This window comes from Dreissena polymorpha, chromosome 5 (assembly GCF_020536995.1).
Source record: "Dreissena polymorpha isolate Duluth1 chromosome 5, UMN_Dpol_1.0, whole genome shotgun sequence".
Classification (NCBI taxonomy): Eukaryota; Metazoa; Mollusca; class Bivalvia; order Myida; family Dreissenidae; genus Dreissena; species Dreissena polymorpha.
This window is the reverse complement of record NC_068359.1, coordinates 93,249,495-93,274,491: the sequence shown is the minus strand read 5'-3', so window position 1 is coordinate 93,274,491 and position 24,997 is coordinate 93,249,495. Positions and strand designations below refer to the sequence as shown.

At 34.2% G+C, this 24,997-nt stretch overlaps 1 protein-coding gene and 1 long non-coding RNA gene across 3 annotated transcripts in view; one reads left to right on the top strand and one right to left on the bottom strand.

Moving 5' to 3' along the window:
• LOC127881535 (transmembrane protein 145-like) overlaps positions 1-12,212 on the top strand; it is a 37,103-nt gene extending 24,891 nt beyond the window's left edge. For both annotated transcript variants that reach the window (XM_052429458.1, XM_052429459.1), the window contains exons 11-13: positions 283-342; positions 1,175-1,426; positions 9,112-12,212. In XM_052429458.1, the coding sequence (XP_052285418.1) occupies positions 283-342; positions 1,175-1,426; positions 9,112-9,183 (384 nt within the window). In that variant the 3' untranslated portion in view covers positions 9,184-12,212. The remainder of the gene's footprint in view (positions 1-282; positions 343-1,174; positions 1,427-9,111) is intronic.
• Positions 12,213-20,484: 8,272 nt separating this feature from the next.
• On the bottom strand, positions 20,485-24,426 carry LOC127882205 (uncharacterized). Its single transcript, XR_008050442.1, has 3 exons — positions 23,592-24,426; positions 23,367-23,453; positions 20,485-22,295 (listed from the first exon to the last, which is right to left on the bottom strand). It is a non-coding gene; the product is annotated as an uncharacterized LOC127882205 (long non-coding RNA).
• Between the last annotated feature and the right edge of the window lie 571 nt (positions 24,427-24,997).

Genomic DNA, 24,997 nt, shown 5'->3' with positions numbered 1-24,997 from the left:
TATGTCAAATGTTATTGTTTATATTTTGATTGTGGTTTCATTCATATTCACACTTAGTACAGCCACGGACTCTAGATAAGTCAATATACGCTCCGTGGTACAGTGTTAAATTCTTTTTGTTAAGAAAGAATATAAACACATACATTTGAATGAATCATTTATTTTTAAAAAGAAAATTCCTTAAAAATTATTGTTTTGTGCTAATTGTTTCATTAATAAAACTCTTGAAGCATTAATCATTTAATGCAGTGCTATGCTGTTCATTCGTGATCCTTTTTTCAGATTTTAACCCGTCCATCTGCAGCAAATAAGAACTTCCCTTACCATGTGCGGACAACCCAGGTACAGCAGATTTCTTAATGAATTATTAATAATAAAAAATTACACTTTGACCTACTAGCTAGGTTATGGTGTTAATTTGCTTAGATTTGATCCATTGCTGGAAATCCTTGTGATTTTGGACAGTTTTTTTGACATTATAAGTCAGTCATTGACATTAGCACATCTTCGAATTAAGCAAGCCATAATTCTGATATAGTTATTACTTCATAGCAACAACATGTTGTAAGCCTTCCCATATAAAACTCTAAATCAGAGAGAGATTGATTTAAAAATTACGATTGTGGAGATTGCATGTTGGTGTTTATTTTATTTTGATATTTGGTGTCTGTAGGAAAATGTTCACAAATTATAACTTTAGAGAGCTCATAAAAAATAATAATATAATAACCTTGTAACCATCTCTTGGGTGTGATATCAGTAATTCCCAGGTGTGATAATTAGGATATAATTCTTCACATGTTGCAATCTTAAACTTAAACAATTTTTGTGTTGATTGTGTGTTTTTAAGTTTTTTGATACACAATAAAATTATATCATTGGATCCTTATGTTCCCTGTGTTTTTGTGTGAATCTCATTGGATATACTTAGAATTATTACAAGTAAAGTATTGAATGCAAAACAACTGTCATTGGGAAAAGTCGGCTTAATGCATGTATTTAAAGTTTCATCCCAGATTATCCTGTGCAGTCTGTACAGGTTAATATGGGGCAACATATACAGATTTGACTGGATTTTTGCTTAGAAGAAACTATCTTAAATATTTTCTTTTCATAAAAGTTGAAAGTGTCATACCTGAACCTGATTAGCACGTGCAGTCATCTTATTCTTCAGATCGGTATCATGGAGAATGTCCCGCACCACATGTCACAGGGGGAGGAGGGCAGTTTTACCCCTGGGGTGGCCTACGCGGTCAGTAACCCCATGATGGGGTCAAGCAGTGGCCCTGACCTCACAAATCTGTTTGTGACCTCGAGGACAAAGTCCATGTCAGAGCAGGGAGAGAAATCTGAAACGTCCTTCAACAACAACTACTCGAATGGAAATGGTTCTGTGCATAATTCACAACCGCCTGAGTACACAACTGTAAGTGTTTGGATTATTTTGCTAAACAGGGAATACAGTGCTCACGGTTAGCTATTGTGATGACCCTTGTCCCATGCCAGTCGTTGTCAAGTTATATGTTGAAACCACTCTAAAGTCCACAATTTGTTCATCCAATCTGCATGAAAGGTGGTCAGAATGTTAATCTGGGCAATACCTAAGAGTTGCAAGGTGGGTCAGGTGCGTCAAAAAACTTGGTCACCTAGTCATATCGATGAAGAATAATTGAAAAACCGTATTACCTATCTAGAAGCCTTATTTATTACTTTATCTTGATGAAACTGGGTCACAATATTTATTGAAATAATATATAGGCCAAGTGTGATTCTGTGTCATGTGCTTTCAAAAAATAGGTCACCATGTTAAATCTTATACAAACTTTGATACCACTCTAAAGGTATGCACCCATGTATGTTATCTTGACAAGTTCCAATCTGTGTCGTGCGTCTAGAAACTAGGTCACCAGGTCAAATCTCTAAAAAAACATTCTATACACTCTAGTTTAATATTCATGCCTGAAGCTTCCTGATGATGTTTGAATGTTTTTCAAGAGATATATATGCCAAGTTTGAATATGGGTCAGATGCTCCGAAAAGTAGGTTACCATGTTATATCTTCAAATTATCTTGCAATCCCTCTGAGAGCCAAATGTATTGATTAGTCTTGATGAAACTTGGTTGTATGTTTATCTTTACAAGATGAAGGCCTTGTTTTATTCTGGGTAAATTCAGGTCAAAAACTAGATCACCAGGTCAAGTCTTCAACAAGAGGAGTCAATGAGCTCATGTGATGCTTAAGGGCCATCATCGCTCTCTTCTTCTTCATTGTAGAAACATTAAGCTTTCTTTTCAAGAAACCATAGGGTATATTTGAAAACTAATATGGTAATTGATTTTCAGCTGGCCCTTATTTGTAAATGTTGCTTTGTATTTAAAGTTATCCTGGTGATAGTTTTTAATTCACTTTACATTAAACAACAATAATTACAGTTCTTGCATTTAAAAACATTTGGTTTGTAGTCATTGATAATTTTGATTGGTATTTTACCTTATCATTAAGTGCAGCTTATTAAATATCCATCATATTTAGATCAAAATTTCAAATATATTCTGTGATGTTTTATATTCATATGTAGAATTTCAGTCATAAGTGGTAGTAATGTAGTGTCACGTAATTCAAAGGTATGACAATTATGCATACACAAGTCTGATGAAGTGTTCATTTAGATTTTATTCTGCTAATTAACAAGTCCTCAAAATATTTTAATAAATAAGATACATTCAGTAGCTTTCAAGATCGTAAAATATTGAAGTCCAATTATTGAAATTACAGCGGGCGACCAGATCCTTACAGGGCTGCCCCGCGATTAACAATGAATCCGATGTATATGCTAGCGGAATGTAAGCTAATTTAAAAAATGCGCTGAACTGAAGTACATAAAAACATGGCGTACTGTGTCTCGTAATTTTGAAGGGATGACAATGCAAACACAAGTCCGATGAAGTGTTCATTTAGATTTTATTCTGCTAATTAACAAGTCCTCAAAATATTCCAATAAATAATATACATTCAGTAACTTTCAGGATTGTAAAATATTGAAGTCCAATAATTAAAATTACGGCGGGCGGCCAGACCCTTAGGGGCCTGCCCTGCGATTTACAATGAATCCAATGTATATGCTAGCCGAATCTAAGGTAATTTAAAAATTACATAAAAGTACATAAAAACATGGCCCCTTTTATAGTCAAAACAACAAATCTACGTTGCTACTAAATATAATACTTTGCGACCCACTACAGATGTATCATATCCTGTTATAAATATTATTATATCATTACATAAAATATGTCATTTTTGTGTTTGAAATCAAAACTTATCTACACAACTAATGCCGATTTCCCAATCATTTATGTATTATTATTATACCCCCATTACCATTGGTAATAAGTGCTATATAGGAGTAACTTTGTCAGTCGATCTGTCTGTCCAAAAATTTCATCTGATCTTTACCAAACTTGGTCAGAAGTTGTATCTAGATGATGTCAAGGTCAAGTTTGAATATGGGTAATGCTGGGTCAAAAACCAGGTCAAGTGGTCACTTAGTGCGTTTTAAACCGAAAGTTTGTCCGGACCATAATTATGTCATTTATCGTTAGATTTTAAAATGACTTGGTACATTTGTTCACCATCATGGTTCAGTGTGTCATGCAAAAGAAGTACGTTGATACCTCCAAGGTCAAGGTCACACTTGGAGTTCAAAGGTCAAATACTTGTCCAGACCATAACTTGTTCAGTGTGTCATGCAAAAGAAGTACGTTGATACCTCCAAGGTCAAGGTCACACTTGGAGTTCAAAGGTCAAATGCTTGTCCAGACCATAACTTGTTCAGTGTGTCATGCAAAAGAAGTACGTGGATACCTCCAAGGTCAAGGTCACACTTGGAGTTCAAAGGTCAAATGCTTGTCCAGACCATAACTTTGTCATTTATTGTGAGACTTTAAAATCCTTAGGCACATTTGTTCACAATCATTGGACGGTGTGTCATGCAAAAGAATTACGTCGATATCTCCAAGCTCAAGGTCGCACTTTGAGTTCAAAGGTCAAAAATGGCCGTAAATGAGCTTGTCCGGGCCATAACTATGTTGTTAATTGTGAGATTTTAAAATCATTTGGCACATTTGTTTACCATCATTGGATGGTGTGTCATGCGAAAGAATTACGTCGATATCTCCAAGGTCAAGCTCACACTTTGAGTTCAAAGGTAAAAAGTGGCCATAAATGAGCTTGTCTGGGCCATTACTATGTCATTCATTGTGAGATTTTAAAATCATTTGGTACATTTGTTCACCATCATTGGATGTTGTCATGCGAAAGAATTACGCTGATATCTGCAACGTCAAGGTCACACCTTGAGTTCAAAGGTCAAAAATGGCCATAAATGATCTTGTCCGGGCCATAACTATGTCATTCATTGTGATATTTTAAAATTACTCGGTTCATTTGTTCACAATAATTGGACGGTGTGTCATGCGAAAGAATTACGTCGATATCTCAAAGGTAAAGGTCACATTTTGAGTTCAAAGGTCAAAAATGGCCATAAATGATCTTGTCCGGGCCATTGTGAGATTTTGAAATTACTCAATTCATTTTTTCACAATCATTGGAAAGTGTGTCATGCGAAAGAATTTTGTCAATATCTCCAAGGTCAAGGTCACACTTGGAGTTCAAAAGTAAAAAATGACCATAAATGAGCTTGTTCCGGCCATAACTATGTCATTCATTGTGAGATTTTTTGCTTGTCCGGGCCATAATTTTGTCATTTATTGTGAAACTTTAAAATCATTTTGCACATTTGTTCACCATCATTGGACGGGTGGTCATGTGAAAGAATTACATCGATATCTCCAAGGACAAGGTCACACTTTGAGTTCAAAGTCAAAAATGGCCATAAATGAGCTTGTCCAGGCCATAACTATGTGGTTCATTGTGAGATTTTAAAATTATTTGGCATATTTGTTCACCATCATTGGAAGGTGTGTCATGCAAAAGAATTACGTCTGTATCTGCAACGTCAAGGTCACACTTTGAGTTCAAAGGTCAAAAAAGGCCATAAATGATCTTGTCCGGTCCATAACTATGTCATTCATTGTGAGATTTTAAAATTACTCCGTATATTTGTTAACAATCATTTGACGGTGTGTCAGGCGAAAGAATTACGTCAATATCTCCGAGGTCAAGGTTGCACTTGCAGTTCAAAAGTAAAAAATGGCCATAAATGAGCTTTTCCGGGCCATAACTATGTCATTCATTGTGAGATTTTAAAATGACTCTGTACATTAATTTTGTTCACAGTCTTTGGATGGCGTGTCATGCGAAAGAATTCAAGAGTTCAAAGGTCAAACTGGCCATAAATGATAATGGCATAATAATTCTTAAAAATCGCATTATCTTCTCTTGTTTTGTGAAGACAGCATGCAAAATATTCTGTGTCAATGCAGCATGTGGGGGTATACGTCATGTCTGTGACAAAGCTCTAGTATGAAGACTGTCGTCACCTTGATTGTTATTATGTATAAATGAATAAATGTTTGGTGACTTTTAACAGGTGATTTTAACATTTTATCAATAAATTTAATTCTGTTATGTAATACAAGTCGAAACTCAACAACTGTGACTTTCTATCATGGGCAAGTTTGTAATTATTATCTAAACTATTCATTAATAAATGTAAGGACCCCTCATTTCGATGTTTATATCAACTATGAAAGGTTTATTTATGGAACCTTAACGGCTTTGTTGAGTGAGGTCTAATATTGTTACATTTTCCCCTGATAGACATCTGTTGACTTTAGCATATGTTTACTTTCGTCATTCAATACTGTCCTACTTATCTTAAATTCTTATGATAGAAATTTACCTATTATGCTACAGTAGTTCTAAGTAATACCCCACTTTTATATGTAAAAATTGCATTATGTTGTCCCTGTGTTCTTTTCATTAAACTCACTCCTTATGGTATACAGATTGTACTGCTCAATATCTGTCTGCAACTTAAGTGTAAATTAATGTGTTTTAAGCGAGGCTTTTTTCGGAGAAAACCCAAGCTATTGTCATAGCCAGCTCGTCCGCCGTCCGATGTCCGCCTTCCGCCGTAGGCGTCGTGCTAAAACCTTAACATTGGCTCTAAAATCAAAGTGCTTCCACCTACAACTTTGAAACTTCATATGTAGATGCACCTTGATGAGTTCTACACGCCACACCCAATTTTGGGTCACTAGGTCAAAGGTCAAGGTCACTGTGACCTCTAATATCAAACTTTAACATAGGCTCTAAAATCAAAGTGCTTCCACCTACAACTTTGAAACTTCATATGTATTTGCACCTTGATGAGTTCTACATGCCACACCCATTTTTGGGTCACTAGGTCAAAGGTCAAGGTCACTGTGACCTCTAATATAAAACTTTAACAAAAACCTTAACATTGCCTCTAAAATCAAAGTGCTTCCACCTACAACTTTGAAACTTCATATGTAGATGCACCTTGATGAGTTCTACACACCACACCCATTTTGGGTCACTAGGTCAAAGGTCAAGGTCACTGTGACCTCTAAAAAAATAAAAATAATTTCTGACAAGCTTTCGCAGCCAAGCGTGGCACCAGTTATGCGGTGCTCTTTTTAAGTCTTATGATCTATTGTTATTCATTTGTTTAACACCAGTTCAAACATTTAAGTCACTTTTCTATTTTAAAAATGGATACAGTTTAAGTTAAAAATAAAACAACACAATCAATTGTTAATTTTTTTTTTTTTATCAAATTGTCTTCTGTATTCTATTTATAATCCAACATAACCTACATCTTGCATAAATTTTGAAGTAGAGTGCCTCACAACATGTTAAAATTGTATATAAGAAACAATGTAGAATATCATCATATCATGTACCATTTGCCAGTGATGTTTGTCTATGTTATCCTGTGTGTTTTTCGTTAAGGAACCCTGGAGCATTCTCAATGTCGTATGTGTGACTTGTTATCTCCCCTTAATGTAGAATACTTTCTAGGAGTTATCTTTCTTTGGTCGTAGTTCCCTATGCAAACAAAGGAGATAATTCCTTCCATTGTTAGTCCATTTAAAAGTCAAGCAGTTATAGCTGTTTTATGTTAGTTTCCTATGCAACCAAGTAGTTAACTTTTAATGAACTTCATTACTTACAGTATTAATACTCATGGCTGTTAGTTTCCTATTTGAGTATTTAATGCTCAGGAGTTTCATCTCTTTGGTATTTATTTGCTATTGAAAATGGTGAGTTTTCATGCCATGACTTTAGCGGAAGGGGCATATATATTTGACCTTGTATATCTGTGATTCTGTCTGTCAATACTTCTATCTGTCCCTCTTATTTGTGTTGTAAGCACATTTAAAGACAAATTTGGGGGCATTTGTGTCCTTCCAACATATTGCCTGTTTAAGTTTTGTTACCGCGATTTTCTATATCAAAGTTTGCCATAAAAACCAAGGTGCTACTACTCTTAGATGTTATTATGCTAGTAAAGCCAATGACTCGTCCCTTTCCTTTTGGGCCTATTTTTCCTATAAATTTCACTGAGTTATGTGCAGAGATCTTAAAATATCTAACCACTGTGAAAATTGATTGGTTAGTTTTTATCAAGTCTAGAAATGTGCATGCAAATGACATGATTCCTGTAATATGTAATATTTAGCATGTTAATTATTGCATTCATGTAAAAATAACCCCTTATAACCTGTAGAAATAAGTGATGAGAAAAGAGTATAATGCATAAGAAGCAGAAAAATTAATTCTACACCACAGAAAATTCTTCCCCATTTCTTTCAATTTAATAACTATTCATTATACTTAATAATCATTATTTATAAAAACTTTTTTCACTGGCAGACATTAGATATTTTGAATGCAAACGCTTTGTGCAATTGTTTTGCTCATCACCACCAAATGCGTTTTGTAACGTGTGCCTGGTTGTTCTGCCTCACAGTTCCACAGGCCCAGGCCTGAGCCCCGGATGGTGGCAAGCATGCCACGGTCCCGTATCAACAGTCAGGCCCAACTGCTTCCTCATGCTGAGGATATTGACATGGTCAACGATGATGTAATGGGTTGTAAACACCACACCCCTTAACAGAGCTGTGACCCCCTCTTGTATTTTGCATTAACAATGAACTACAACAAGGGATTGTAAACACCCTGCATCTTAACAGTGCTGTGAATCTTTCCAGAAATTGTATTAACAAATGAAGAACATACAGGATTTTAAACTACCTACCCTTATACAGGGTTGTGAAACCCAAATGGGAAAAGCAAAAACAAATGATATCTAGAGTTTTTTATTTTTCCTTGTATCGGTATCTTTTAGATTGTTACCTGTGTGATCCTCATTTAACAATAAGGGATGTGATCCCCTAATGTGATAGAATTATTATTGTTCATCTATATTTCTAACAGGAAACCTCATGATACACATGCTTAAGAGTCTAATTTGTAATTTACATTTTTGTTTTGTATGTTCAAATGAGACGTTTCAGTGAGACATGTAGGGGAAGGCATGAAGCTATTGTATCACATTAAGAAATGTTGTGTTGATTCTTGTTCAACAGTTTCACACCCTTTAATATAAGCCTTTATATGTCATATAAAGTTATATTTTCTGCTGAACATTTCCATATAACTCCTGAGTTAACCTGGTGTACTTTAACCTTGTTTTACCTCCTACTGATGATCGACTGAGATCCATATTAACAATTATAACATGCAAGTGTGTGCAGTATGATTGGTAGCTATTGTCAATTCACTTTAACATCTCTGATAAAGTGGAATATTTATTAAAATGTTGACCAATTGTTTAATTGTTGCAATAAGAAACTTATATAGTGTCATAATGTTGCTGTTAATTTGTCTTAGCTTAAGGTTTACTAATATTGATGCTAATATTAATGCAATAAATGCTGTTTTTCTGTTATCTCTGTTTTACTTTTGTAGCAGAAAGTATGGACATTTTTTTCTTTTAAAGCTAACATATTACATGAGCTTTTCTGATTTCAGTATCTCTAATTGGAAAAAACACACAACATGAACACTTAAACAAGAAATAAATAGATTGTAAGTAATTTCTTATATTGTTTCTGTTTCAGTTCCCTTCCCCCTCTGCCCCGCCCCCGGTATACATGGAGCTGTTTCAAGCTCGTAACAGCATCGCTGAGTAACTGACCCCTGACCTGCATCACCATGGAGACTGGGTTTTCATGACTACACTATTGCCTTGTTGTTATCACTAGGACATTGACTAGTGCCCATAACCTTAAATTTGTTTTGATGAATCTTGACTTTTAAGTTGTGTTGAAAAGAACCTAATTCATTTTGTAGTCTGTTATATCTCCACTTTTGTTAAAAATGCACCCACTGGTTCTGATTAAAATGGTCCAGTCAAGAGATTATTGCCAATAAAGGTTGTGAACTATGTTTTACAGTATTGAAAATTTTAATCGTTAATTGACAATATAACATATGAGACATTTTACCTGAGTCATATTTCGGGACACAATAATATTCTTATCCTTAGCTTTTTCTGGGGAGTTTTATGGATGTTGGTCCAGGATTGCAGATTTATCTCTTTTTTTTCAAACTGGCTCTCAAAAAAAGATCTGAACATACCATGTCCTGTGATTGGTGATGTGCTTTCTCATGTTTGCAAAATAAATATGAATGCAGTTTAATATAAATTTCTTTCTGTTAGCATTTATTATGCTTTAAACATGTACATATTTTGTTACAACGACTGTCTTACACTTAATTGTTGTCTTTGAAAGAGATGGCAGTTTTAATCTATTTTCTACCATTTTTCCATATACATTCATCCATCCACATGTGAAAACAACAGCCGATTAAAGGCATGTGCTTAACAGCAACAAGTTGTAAATTTATCTAAGATTAATTTTTTCAAAACACTGAAATATCTTTGATTCCTTTAGATATAATTATGTATGATTACCAAATGTATATTGCTTTTTCATAAGCTAGTTCATGTGCTTAGAAGCTAGTTCATGTGTAGAATCTCCAAAGAAAGTAAACAATAATACTATGCAAACAAATTATGGCCAATTGTACTTGCAAACAGTTTTGCAAAGAGGTTGTGAATTTTTAAGCCCATTCAATTCATTGAGTAATGCTTAATATTTAATGATTGATTTAGATCAACAAATTGCTATAATCATAATAACATTTTACGTGATTTTCTGAAGAAACAATACATTTTTACCAATGATATTTATAAAAAAAAGTTGAGTGTTTTTTATTGTACAGTTCGATGACAAAAAATTCACTCATGTTTGATTATCATACCCATGTTTTACACTCATGTTACCATGGTACCCAAAATGTAAGGAGTCTATTTACCATGGTTACCAAAATTTTCAATAGTGTAAGAAAAATCGTTACCAAGGTGTAATGCATACTTAAAGTGTTGTTCTTGAGGAAATCGTAACCAAGGTGTATCGATTCTTTTAGCCCCTGTGTGAAGTTTTTTTCTGGCTACCAAACAATGGAATGTCTTCCAACACAATGGTTGTTTGTTATCTTGTTAGCATGGTAACCTTCAGATAATTTGTCATTGTCACATCCCTTTCTTTTTTGTTTTCTTAAGGTTTGTTATTTGTTTGGTTACATAGCTTTTTATGTTTTTATGATATTTTTAAGTTGATTCACAGATTAACTGTGAGATCAATTCACAGGGAAAAATACCCGGTACTGGGAAATGTTGTCATTATTTTGTGGCATGAACAAATGAATTTGCTTATTTCTTTTTCATAGCATTTCAAAAGTTAAAATTTATTTGAATATTTTAAATTGTTAGTTTTTGTTTTTTAACAGCCGATTTATTTAATGTGTATTTTATGAACACAATTTAATTAAAACATTCCGTCCATTATTAAAATGTATACATTACTTTGTGTCTGTATATTACTATATTTATGACATTTTTCTTTAATATAGTCTATGGCAGTTGTTGTGAACAATCAAGATATCTTTGAAACAAATAACATCTTTTTCCTTATAATGTGCAGTGTAAGTAAAGAGAAATAGATTATGTAACAATCAACACTTACTTTTCCACAACTTTAGTTTTTTGTCAAGCATTTGTTATTTCTCAAAGTGCAATGGCTTAACTTCCAGCAAGGACAGAACATATCTATTGTGACCGATTTTCACAATAATGTCATTGCTTATTGTGATTTCCATCAGACATGTCTAGACCTTGATTGAAATAGCATGTCTCACACCAGATGGCAAATTCTCTGTCTATCAGCAGCTAGAATTGGCCAAGTTGTGAAGGTCACATGATACAGCTCTCTGATGTAACTTTCCTGGCCTGCCACATGTTTTTTGAAAACACATTTTCTTGAGGAGATATGGTCCAAGCACACATTTAGCTGTTAACTGTGTATTTCTCTTTGAATTATTTGTATGTTTGTTATTTTGTTTTACTCTTTTTGGTTCGTACAAAATGATTATTGGGAACATATGTTTGCTAAAAAAATAATTACAACAAATGGAAGTCCTATCCAATGCTGCCCAGAATTGTTTAGCAGATCTATGTTGGTTAGGTTTCTGTAGTTTATATTTTCAGTTATATGAACAGGTTTTTGTATATAAATAATATATTTTTATTACATTTATATCTTATGAATTGTATATAAATAAAGAGATGTATTGTCATAATTATAATGTTATTTTTTAAGTTATAATTGAACTGTTCATAATTCAAGTTTATTGTCCCCTACAGGTGAAACTGGAGGGGACTTATATGGTTTGCTCTCTGTCTGTCAGTCAGTCTGTAAGTCTGTCAGTCAGTCTGTCAGCCTGTCTGTCTGTCACACTTTTCTGGATCCTGCAATTACTTTAAAAGTTCTTCATATTTTTCATGAAACTTGAAACATGGATAGATGGCAATATGGAGATTATGCACGTCATTTCATTTTGTTCCTACGTCAAGAATTCTGGTTGCTATGGCAACAAATATATATATTTTTTTAAATCTGACAATGGTGGAGTTTCACCGGTAGGGGACAATATTGCTTGGCAATCTCTTGTTCAATCTGCTTTAATTTTACTTCTCAATTAAAATGTGTAACCATTACTTTTTAGACAAAGCCTATTGTTGGTTATAAACTTTATCTGTATTTGATTATACACGCTGTTAATAAAGGTTCTCTTGTTTTGATGAACAAGAATGTTAGTTTTTCTTTCCGTCTTTCCCGAAACTAGGTCACTCACGAGTGAAGTCCGTTGGTCATGGTCGGGATCTTGTATGTGTATACTATTTATACATAAACAGACAACAAAATATCTATCAATAAATATAAATAAATAACAGAAATAATACCATATGTTTGCATTTTAGTAATTAAATGAGTTATGTCGTAACAACAAACGTATAAAAGCCGTTTGATTAGATATTCCCTGTTAATTGAGAATTATCTAAAATACTTCACTTTAACTTAAATGTAAATACATACTCGTGGAACACTGCATGCTTTCCCTTTCATGAACACGACAGTAGCAACTTTTGTCACGTCAGTCATTGATTTGGAATCTATAAATTTTGCCAGTTGTATATAATGAAACTTACGTCAGGTTATATGCTACTCTTTTAATGAAATAAGGCTGTACATGTATTATCTAAAGCAAGTCAAGTGTTGTAATGTTGGGAAAAAGAACAAAGGGGTTTGCTTTTAATGACTGAATCTTGTTTTCTTACTTTGGGTGTTATTGCAAGGTATCTTTTATTCGAATCCCGGGCAATATTTCCTACGCTAATTTCGACACAGGCGGACATTTGTTTTCTACGTTATGTTGACAACCCTGACAATGGTTGCTACATTATTTTGTAGGCCCGGACATTCGTTCATATATTATTTTTACACTATGCGATTGCCTTACCAACACTCGTCTTTAAGTTACATTTATAATAATTATTGCGGATGTGTCTAATATATAATTTTACATGAAAATAAAAAAGGGAAACGCATAAAAAGTTGATATGATGTTCTTTATTTAACGTGTTATTAATATGATGTTATGTACAAGAAAGTGCAGAAATGAAAAGAATCACATATTTCTATTCATATAAATACAAACACAATACAATATGCACAAGAAAGCAAAATACGAATAGGCAAATGTGTAGATGAACATGCATAGCTGCATGTATTCAAGCCAATAATACCGGTAATTATCAGACCCAAGTGCCGATGCACGACAATTTAGGTTGCTTCGAAGTAGTCCACTACCAATGTGAGGACTTTCACTGATACAAACGCAAGGCAGTCGAAACATTGCAACAGAAGTGAAGTTAATTCGCCTCAATCATAAAGGAATTTGAACACGTGAATGAGAATTGGAACTGTTCACTTGTGTGATCTAAAATAAAAAAAGTATTAACTTAAATGAACAAATAATATATTATTTATATTGAAGTAAAATTTTATTTTAGATATGCCTTGCTGGCAAATAATGCATCATACAATCAATAATATGTTTACGCGTCACATTAAATTTAATTAAGGCAATTTAACAATGCAGGTATGTCACATTTGACTCACTTGTATTATCATCTGCCAAGGTGGTTAAAACTGTTGCAGTTCAATCGCAAATGAAGGTTACCAGAGCCGAAACAAACCCACCACTAACTTTGGCTTGTACATAGTTTGGCAGAATTGTGCTGCCGGGCGTTGGAAAGTGCGTCCCACGCAGGGATTATTACTGTCTAGACACATATAGTAAATGTAATTTAAGATGGGAATGGTTCAGTGAAATGAAATGTTTTAGACAAAGTTAGTCAAATAACTTATGTGATATGACGTAGGGTTCAACTATGGAAAATCTTAATCACACCAATCGAGACATATTGACAGAAGACGTTAGGTCATTATGTATACCAGACTTATGTCTCGAAATAAAACGCTTTATTTATAACTGTACACGTAGAATTGTAACCCGTACAATTCATGGTCTCCGAAGTAGCTGCAAAATAGCCTCTGCAGTTATTCAAAACACTCATTAAGTCGATAGTTATAAAAGTTCGTGGAAATTGGTCGAACTCTGTGTAATATTAATTTACCTTCATAATTATTAATATTGTTGTGTCGTATTTTATAGCATTGGCATACATTATTGTAACATGAAAAAAAATGTATACCAGACTTTATTTCGTACGATCAGTCAAGAACTCATAATAAATATAAACAGGCCATGAAACGAATGATTTGAGACTTACAGATTCTTCATAGAAACTAATTGAATTGTCTGCAACTTTTTATGTAAATGCCAACACTTAATTATTCAAACGACTTTACAGTAATTTACGTTCGTTTACATATTTATGAGCATTCTTATAAGCATTTAATGCTTGTGTATGCAATGTTATTGTGTGATATGGTATTGAATGATATATTTCACATATGGTATGCGTTTTCTTTTTTATCATTATGTAGAAAAAAAAGATTTAATTACAAAGAGCCATAGATATAATATGTTCAGCACAAAACATAATACGGTCATAAACCCGATAACATGCTGAGTTATGCACATTGAACCATTTAAACATTTAAACTTGGTTCTGATAAGACCCATAAAGTTCAACATTTGGATCTGGAAATTATAAATTGAAACGATGCATACATCTATATTGCATTATCACACTGCGATGTTGTTCTACATGTCGGAACACACAAAGGCCAAAATATAAGCTTAATGATAACAAAAAAGAAGTATAACAAGAATAGCATCAAATGTATGCGCTTTTTCATACACCGTAAACAGTTATGTACAACGCGCATGACTTGCCATTAAACTCAACTTTCACAAATACGTGCGCGTTACACAAAACCATTGACATGAGTAACAATTTTAAATTTTCTTCTTGACTGCAAACCTTGCAAACCTGTCAAGCAATTTGTTTTTAATCGGATACGAGTTTTTTGCGTACCTGAGGACAAAAGGTACTTGTTAATTGCGAGATTATGTGGTAACCTTTTGTCCCTCGTTTGTCGTGTGTCATCCGCCGTCAACATTTACCTTGGGAAAACTCTAGAGATCATATGTAATGTCAAATTGTCATGAAACTTGTTCACACAATTAGTCGCATTAAAGTCTCAGCTGAGTTTGAAACTTGGTCGTGTGTGATTAAACTGTGTCACCATGTCAATTTAACGAAAACAACGTGCAAACTATCTAGAGGTCACATTTTAAGCACAATCCTTATGAAACTCATTAAAAACATTTCCATTTGTTTGCTGATATTTCTGCTGAGTTCTAGATTTCGGAAACAGCACACAAGCTGCTAAGAGCAGTATAATTAATCATGGTCTCAGATGAGCGATCTTGCGATTTTTGTCTCTCTTGTTATGGTGTCATGTTGATCTAAATCACTGAAAATATTGTAGTTTGTCGCGATCGAACTTGTTGATCTTGTATGTAAATTTATATATATATATGCCTCTCTAATGGTGTATAAATTGTGTGATCAAAGAGATTGCATATGCTTGTATAATCGGGTCGGTATTAATAAAACTCCAAACTTGCATTCAAAATAATGGTGAACAATTAAACCTACAAATAAAAACCAAACCAAAAAGTATCATGGGCAAACAAATACACAAATTATTACGATACAGCTTCCATCCCATTTGGCTGATAAATCTGAATGCCAGTAGTCGACTTGGTATTTTCAAGCCACTCCAATAATCATGAATACAGCACTGAACGCAAATGCTAAGTGCACGAGCACTGCTTTTGGATTGTCCAGGTCCATAAAAGAAAAAGACATTCCTAGATATAACTTAACATTAACAATGGCAAATCAAAAATTGTCGATAAAATTACGAGTACGGACACCATAGTTTTGTACACAAAAACTGGTAGATATTGTTTAACGTCTAGTATTCTCTTTATAAAGTTTATGTCCACATTGTCGCACAACTGAGTCGGTAAATAAAGAACATGTTGCACTTTGTACTTTGATCTTTGAAGATAATGGCCTACTATACATGCCCAGACGAAACAACTAAATGGTATCAATATGTAAAATATACAAATAACTTCAATTTTGCTCAGACGGATATCGTGTGTTCGTCTGTATTCATCGGGTAAAATAGTCCATCCCGTCATCATCAATGAAAATGTATTATTGTTTGACAAATATGTATGTAGTATTTTCTTACATCAAGAAATACTCCACCAAACACCAAACTTAATAATGGAAGTGAAAAAAAATACACTATCGACAATGGCAAATTCAAAAGCACACACACTAATGAAATTATTCTTCTCAACAAACTTGATTTTAATATATTTCTGGTAAGTGTGTACCCTCGAACAGAAATAGGTGTTTCTGTTACGAAGTCGCTAAGGTTTTACATCCACTGGTCAAAATGCGAAATGTCACCAATTGTTACAATATGTGACGTGCTATCTATTTGTTTTAAGTTACTTTTTCTTGAAGCGTTTGTTTTATCTTGTTTAATGTTAATAACCCGGTATTTTATCGGCGTTTTTATATTTATGCGTTTTTTCCATAGTTCGGTTAGTTTCGTTTCCAGTGTCTGTTTTGCACTGTCTGTAATAAATATGGCTTTTCATATGTGATATACCTCTGTTCCATCCATTTTTTAAACAGTACGCGAGAGAACAGCGCGTTTTGGATTTGCGGAATTGATCGCTTCAATAATTCTTTTTAATTCACTTTTATAATGTCTGTGTCGTCAATCACCAACAAAATATTCTTGCCCATGTTGTGACAATCCCATCGAGCGTCTATAGCGACTGGGGCTTTTTATGTTGTATGTAGGTTAATGGTTGAAATGATTTATTCCGTCAAGTTAACAAACTTATTCTGTCATTGCATTACGGGTAGCAGAAATATTTCAATATAAGAGCATTGGACGAACGTATGTCAATCAGAGATGTAATCGATCAAATCTTAAGATTTCCCTTAAAAGCACACACGATATGATGGCAATGTTTACATTTTAACAAGTGCGCTTATTGGACCTGTTAGAATATTGGGAATAATCGGTTAATTATTTTTACATGACTGTATCACGGTACCTAACCAATACGGATAATATCGGAAACTTTTGAACGATTCCGGATAATACGCGAAACGGCACCGGATCATATCAGAACATAAACAAGGCGAAATGATGTATGTGCCTAATATTGTGAGCGAAAAAGTCAACAAGACCCCGTAAGTATGCCAAATACTATTGCTCACGGAACATTATGGTATTTCAGCTTATGGTTGAATTCAAAATTCGACATGAAAATAAAATATTTTATCAAAACGAACTAAAACAAATGAACCATACCTATCTCATAGTCATGAAATACTTTTAAAAAACTTGCATTTTTGTAACTGGCGAGAAAAAACATATGCTACTACTACTTTGCAATGTTGTAAAAATTATTTAGATGTATAATAAAATCGTAGGAATTTACAGGCAACATCAAAAACGTGAGCATTTGCGTTTTAAAAGGGTCGCATATTGATTTCACTGGCACCGGACGAAACCATAAAATACTGGCACCGGATAAAGTCCGGAAACACGGCACTGGATAATACACGAAATCAATTGATACATATACAGATGATTACGTGCTTTTCAGCAGGTTTTATAAACAACATGTGCACATCTTATGTGAAACTTTTAATATAGTACTTGAAGTTGGTTTCAAAAATGGATATGAGTTGACGATACGAATTGTATCGATGTATATTCGCACTTTTCAGTTAAATTCTCCCACCTAAAAGAAGTAATGCCTACTGAGAGAAACATGAAAAAATGTATAATATGTGTGTCGCGCCCTCTTGCGGCAATCTCGATATAGCTGTAGCAATTGTCTAGTATATGTGCGTGCTTGCGTTCAATCAAGCTTGACCGGACTGGAAAATTGTCATTTATCATGAAATTTAAAAATAAATTACCACAAGTGTTCACAATATACAATTCAGGATATGTTGTATATATGGAAAGGCATGCAAAGCTACTATGCATTAATACTGTATGGAAACGCAAATAATATGACGTCATTTTCATTGTATATATTTCAGACTGAAACGGAAGAGAAAATCGTCTCTGTGGTTATATCAACCAAAAAAAACTAAATTCCGCGAAGAAAACTTACCTGCAACAGTACCTTCCACATCATCAAGTAAATCCGATTCTGAGGCTGCATTATGTGAGAAACCAGAGTGTGTCCCAGCACTCCTACCTTATTTACTTTACTAGACTCACGAAATTTGGGACACATTTTGCAAAACCGGTATGGCTGCAATTTCCAACTACTAGTATTTGCTTGCAACTGAAAGATATTTCATTTTGGTGTGGTCTTGTGCTGGAGTGGGGGTAAAGAAAGTGCCCGGGTGAAACCCCGCCAGTCCGGTATGGCGACCACTAATCAAGCTCTCATGTACCGGAAGCGACGATTGAACCCGGGTCGCCTAGGCGAGAAGCGCGAGTACCAACCACTGCGCTAACCAGACAGCCACGATATTCTAATGTGTTTAATGACATGCGTATATATGATACAAGAAAGTGGTTGACAAAAACGTTATCATTAAACGCAGATATGTGTTATGCATATATGTTTTTGTAACAAAAGCGTATAATCTTAACTTGCAGGTATTGCGCAATAGACATTAAAGCACCCATGAAATGTCATTACACTAGTTCCACATGCCTTATATTTAAAGTCCAATTAATCGCTAGATTTGTTTAAATTTTGCTTTAATTCTTGGGTGATGTCTGCAGTGTTTTATTATATTTGGGCGTATATTTCTTTGTTTTCAGAAATCATGCATTTGATTCACCTACGAGGCTTGGAAAAAGACAACGAAAATCGAAACGGTCAGATATCAGCAGACCGCATGAGGTCGCAAGGGGCTGTTTGCCAATTCGCAGCCACCACAAATGCGATGAGTCAAAGATTCTGCCAACCACTCGTCTTGGTATAACGTTGGAGGACACTATGAAAGTGTAAATTGTATTATGTCACCACATTAGGAGAACAAAGTGTTCATCACGGAACAGAACGAACTACTGTCACTATTAAAATAGTTGATAAAATAAAGGTCTTAACATGGCAGTACATACCTAACGCGGTGTTCGCATGTGGTGCACTGTTCCTGTTTCTATTTCAACGACCATTAGACAGTTGAATTAAACTTTCAATTTTATCAACATGTCCAATGTATTTTATGAAAATTTGGAAAAAGTGAAAGCTAATATCGTAATAATAACTACTATTTGTTTCAACTTACCTTTTAGGGGTTTCGAATGTAATTTAGCAAAAAGCATTTAAATGAATATACATTAGTAGTGTTTTTGAACGAGTCCCCCCTTCCAATATCAGCAATGTGATTTGAATGTGCTCGCTACTTAGGCTTGTGAATTGACATAAAACATATTGTTTTGACAAGTGACAGGTTGTTATATGATCTTTGGATGTTTCAATACACAGGATATTGGTTTTTTGAAACCCGCTAAAGGATCAGCCACGAAAGTGCTGTAGATCATACAGTGTCTTCTTTGTCTCACCACATTGCACATCCAATGTGGCTGTAAGCTTGATGGCATTCTGCTTTTTAATGTGTGACTGATGATCACAACACGGTGCATTTTATTTCCAAGTGTGAAAACAAAACATTCTAATCTATTAGAGTTTATAGTCTGGCAGCTGTGGCGCCAAATATTCTATTGCAGAGTTATTTATGCTTCAATCATTTATGATTGCATGGTTTTAACAGAAAGATATCCATGTACCAGATTATAAATACACTCCTGTTTATGGAAAACAAACCTAAAAAAAATAATTGAACAAGCATATTTTTCTCATGTCAAATACCATCGTTTGTCTGAAGATAATTCGCATAATAAAACAGTTGAAACTTAACATAAACTTATTTGTTAGTTTTTGACCCGGCATGACCCATATTCAAACTTGACCTAGACATCATCTAGATACAACTTCTGGCCAAGTTTGGTGAATATGGTATAAAAACTACTTGAATTAGAGAGCGGTCACCATGCTCAATGTTTAAAACGCACTTAGTAACCCTGTGGCCTAGTTTTTGACCTGCCATGACCCATGTTCAAACTTGGCCTAGACATCATCTAGATACAACTCCTGACCACGTTTGGTGAAGCTCGGATGAAAACTACTTGAATTAGAGAGCAGACACCATGCTCAATGTTTAAAACGCACTAAGTGACCACGTGACCTAGTTTTTGACCCCGCATGAATCATATTCAAACTTGTCCTAGACATCATCTAGATACTACATCTGACCAAGTTTGGTGAAGATCGGATGAAAACAACTTGAATTAGAGAGCGGACACTTAATACAGACAGACTGACCAACAGACAAGCTCACTCATATATACCCCCTAAACTTAGTTTGTAGGGGTATAAACATGTTTTTACAAGCTTAAACAAATATAACAGTGGACTCTGATTAGTTATTTATTCTTTTCTGTAATACTGTATTAGGAAGCTACAAAGAACACATTTATTGATAATACTAAACATTAAACCAGCAAAAATTAAAACAATAGTCAAACTTAAAATGAACTTAAAGACCAGCGGCTCCTGCCACGATTTCATACATTTATATTATACAGTTAATACTTTTCAGTCAATAGACACTTCAATAAAGAATGAATATAAGAAAGCCTGTTTCTTCTGTCTGGTGAAAGCTGAATGAAAAATATATACACAAATAACACATTTAATATATTGTTGAAAGAAAAAGTTGCAATTATCATCAAGCATCTTGCTCAAAGAAATAAAACTTCATACAATCAAATGCTGGCTTGTCACCATGGCATCTCGTAAATGGGGTAGAAAATATTATTTAACAACTGCAAGTCAGCCCTAACAAACATATACCATGCATCAAGCATTCAAATACATGTAGTTTTAACAGAATAACCTTAATGCAGAGCCCTAATACATATATAACCAATATGCAAATACTGTTTAATAACAATTTAAATTATAACAGTTGTAATATTCTCCAAAAATAAATGTCATTACCTGAAATAGCAAGAATATTAAATAAAACGTATTCAGACAGTTTGTTGCTGTTAATCATCAACCAACCAATCATAATCATCATCATCATCATCTTAAGAAGGACACAATCCAACAATGCTACACTATATTTTAAGGCAGGATTAATAATCAGATGACTGCATTAAAACAATAAATGCCACAATATGAATTAATTGTATGCAGCTGGTGTACCGGGTATTGGTAATTTCTCAAAAGCAATGCTTCTTTATGTCAACAAAATGATTTCCTGAAAAACAAGTGCTAATAAGGTTCATAAGGGTTTACTATTGCCATTTAGTTTCTGCTAAGGCCTTGCAGTAAACAGATATAACTGTATAATTATATGCCTTCATAACATTATAATATATCCAGAGTTTTATCTGTACTTATTCTGACTAAAGCATTTAAAACACTAATGACCAGTCTTCTTTTTGTGTTTATAAAAAGAAGATCTATATTTGTAAAAAGTTCCACACACATAACACTGATGTTGTTCGGGGTCATCATGAGCCTTCATGTGTTCATGAAGGTAGCGTTTTGTCTTGAAAATGCTTCCACACTTATCACACTTGGGTGATTCCATTTTTCCGCACACATGCCGTGACAGGTTAGGCATGTACTGATATGCTTTGTTGCACTTAGGACACTTAAATGGTTTGGACCCATCATGTTTTGCCCTGTGTCCATCTAACTCATTTCTATAATTGTAACCCTTCCCACATACTTCACACACACATTTAAAGTAAGATTTGTGTAGCCTTGTTCTGTGAACATTTAAGTCGCGTTATGTTTTAAAGTTTTTTTCACATTCAATGCACGAGTAAGTGCGTAAGTTACTGTGGTTGCTCATATGATTCTTTAAGTCATAGGTGGAATAGAACACTTTTTCGCAAACAGTGCACTTTTGACCATCATTGGAATGGCTAACTAAATGTCTTTTGTATCCAGTTCTTGTGCTATATTTGTTTTCACACATATTGCATTCATATTTCTTCTTATTGTCAACAACAATTTCAACAGAACATTCTAAGTCTAAAGGTTGCTCTGTGGCTTTTTCATTATTGTTGCAGTCAAACAATAAATTATCCGCTTGGTCTCCAGACTCAACATTGTGTTCATTTCCATCAGTTTCAGATGACACCACAAAACTCTCCTGCTCCTGTTCAGTCACCGCAAATCTGAAAAAACTTAGGTCGTTCGTGAAATCCTGAAATAAATTATCATATTTTAGCAATTGACATGTGCTATTTTACGAAGTCATGAGCCTTTCAACTGGCACACTTTTCTTTCATGGTTACTTTACGAATGCCATGGGCACAGCAGTTGATCAAAGCAGGATAAATTGTTCCAAATTTTTTTTAAGTTAACAAGAGCTCCGTGGTCGGAGACAGAGGCCCCCCTTAACAGGGCCTTCACATGGGATTTTTCGCAACAAAAATGATCATATGAGTTAATCTTATCATATAAGTGTGACTTAGCCACTTAAATAAAACTTAATGTCACAGTGATCTTGACATTTGAACTAGTGACCCAATTTCAACAGGGGTCTTCCACTGTCCAAGGCCAATGCACATGTGAAGTATCAAGCCAATCGGTGCATCAGTTGACAAGTTATTGATCGGAAACTATTTCACACTTAGTGTGACAGTGACCTTAACCTTTGACCTAGTGATCCTAATTAAAATGAGGGCCATCTACTGTCCAATGCCAATGCACATGGGAAATATCAAACCAATTGGTCCCTTTGTTCAAAAGTTATTGATCGGAAACAATTTTCACTCTTAGTGTGAAAGTGACCTTGACCTTTGACATAGTGACCCCAATTTAAATAGGGGTCATCTATTTGCAAAGGAAAATGCACATGGAATGTATCAAGCAAATTGGTCAATCAGATCACATGTTATTGATCGGAAACAAACTGGTCTACCGACCGACATCCAGCAAAACAATATACCCCCCTCTTCTTCGAAGGGGGGCATAATAATAATCAGTCCACTCAGGGCTTACTCTGTCATTCGCCAAATTAGCCAATGGCTACAAATAATGAAATTTGGCTACAAAAATCCATTTGGCTACGAGGATTTCTACATAATCACCCATAAAATATCCTAAATAATAAGAATTCAGACATAAAAAGGTAAATTTGGCTACAGAAAAGTTTGGGCCAGAGGGAGAACTGCCACTGCTGCATCCAATCAAATAAATATGGAACAGTGGCCCTTATTCATGGAGTAAACTTATCATCCGAGACTGTACTCACCATATTCTATGTACTCACCATATTCTATCTGACTATCTCGAACTTCAAACTCTAAATCCGAACTCAGAATCAGATCATGACAGAATGATGTGAGGGCACTGGTATCTGAAACAATTAGCATACAGTAATAAGTGAACTATGAAATGAAAACTATTGTATGTTAAACATAGATTGTTTACAAATAAAACAGATAATAGCTCTGAATGAGTGAATGTTGATATTGATAATCCAAAAACGACAAACCATGTGTGCATTTTGAGGAAAGTGCATTTGTAAACAAGGGAAGTCACTCTAAATCTAAACCGAAGGTTACACATAACTCACTAATATTCAATAAAATAATAAATAACAATTATTATAATCGCACTAAAGTAAACATGAATGGTTAATAAAAAAGATTAACAATACGCCAACAATTCTATTTTACAATTATTACTGCTGAACTGGTCTCAAAACTTTTTTTCAAATCGTGATCAAATCGTTTATATTATTTTAATATTAAAACAATCAAAGGTGATCAAATCGTTTATATGATTTTAATATTAAAACAATCAAATGGTTGTTATATCTTATAGATATTAACGATTTATCGGTCGTTCTACAATAGCACGCGTTCTACATCCGATTTTGTAAGAATCAATACAGTGTGTAACCATTAATGTCTTGTTTTAATAAGCTTTTTCAGGGCAGGGTCAAGACATTTTTCATGCGTTTTAACTGGCGTTTAGACAGAGTGGTCAGGTCTGAGTGACGAGAAATAACCGACACATTCATTAAACAATCTTAAATCAAGAAATTCTTTAAATGTTAACCATATAAGCAGAATGCAAAATATTCTTTAAAAGTACGATACGTAAGTTCATTAGTTTCGGCTATTATCCGGTGCCTAATTCATGCATTATCCGGTGCCAGCAATCGACACATAAAATACGTGTTTTTTCTTCAAACTAAACCGTCAATCATCATGGCAATGATTAAACAATAATTATGCTGCCGTTTTCATCAGGAAACTAGCTCAGAAATTTTAATTTCATTGTTAATATAGACCAATATCTGCATTTTACTTCCGTTTCCACAGGTTTTGAGCATAAACTGTTGGACAATATAGGTTCCCTCTGCATATTGACGTTTGTGTTACTGAGCACGAGTATAGAATTTACTTAATGAATGTCTTAGTTGTTCTGTGGAATATTGGTTTGGTGAAAATTGTTAACTTAAACAAGAAATATCTTTAAAAAAGATATACGGCGTTGATTGTGGTCGATGTTTATGAACGATCAAAAGTTATCTCTATGAGATAAAAAGTAGCGGATGCCTTTTTTCTGCGCAGTTCGTAGCTACATCACAACCAAATCAATTACGGGGTGTTGCGCCAGATTTCGTGGCTTATTTTGCTTTATGTGATATTATTACTCAGATATCTATATTTACAGAATAGAAAAACACAAGAAACATGAAAATAAACGAGTGCATATAGGTCAGCCGGCAATACTCGAATCTTAATTTAATTGCATAATTATAGTATAGTGAATTATTGTGCTCATGCTTAATACACTGGTCTAAATGGATAAACATTTCTAATTGATTTTATCAAAATTGGTCCTTATCATGCAAATGTTGAAAACATATTAAAAATCGATGATTGACAT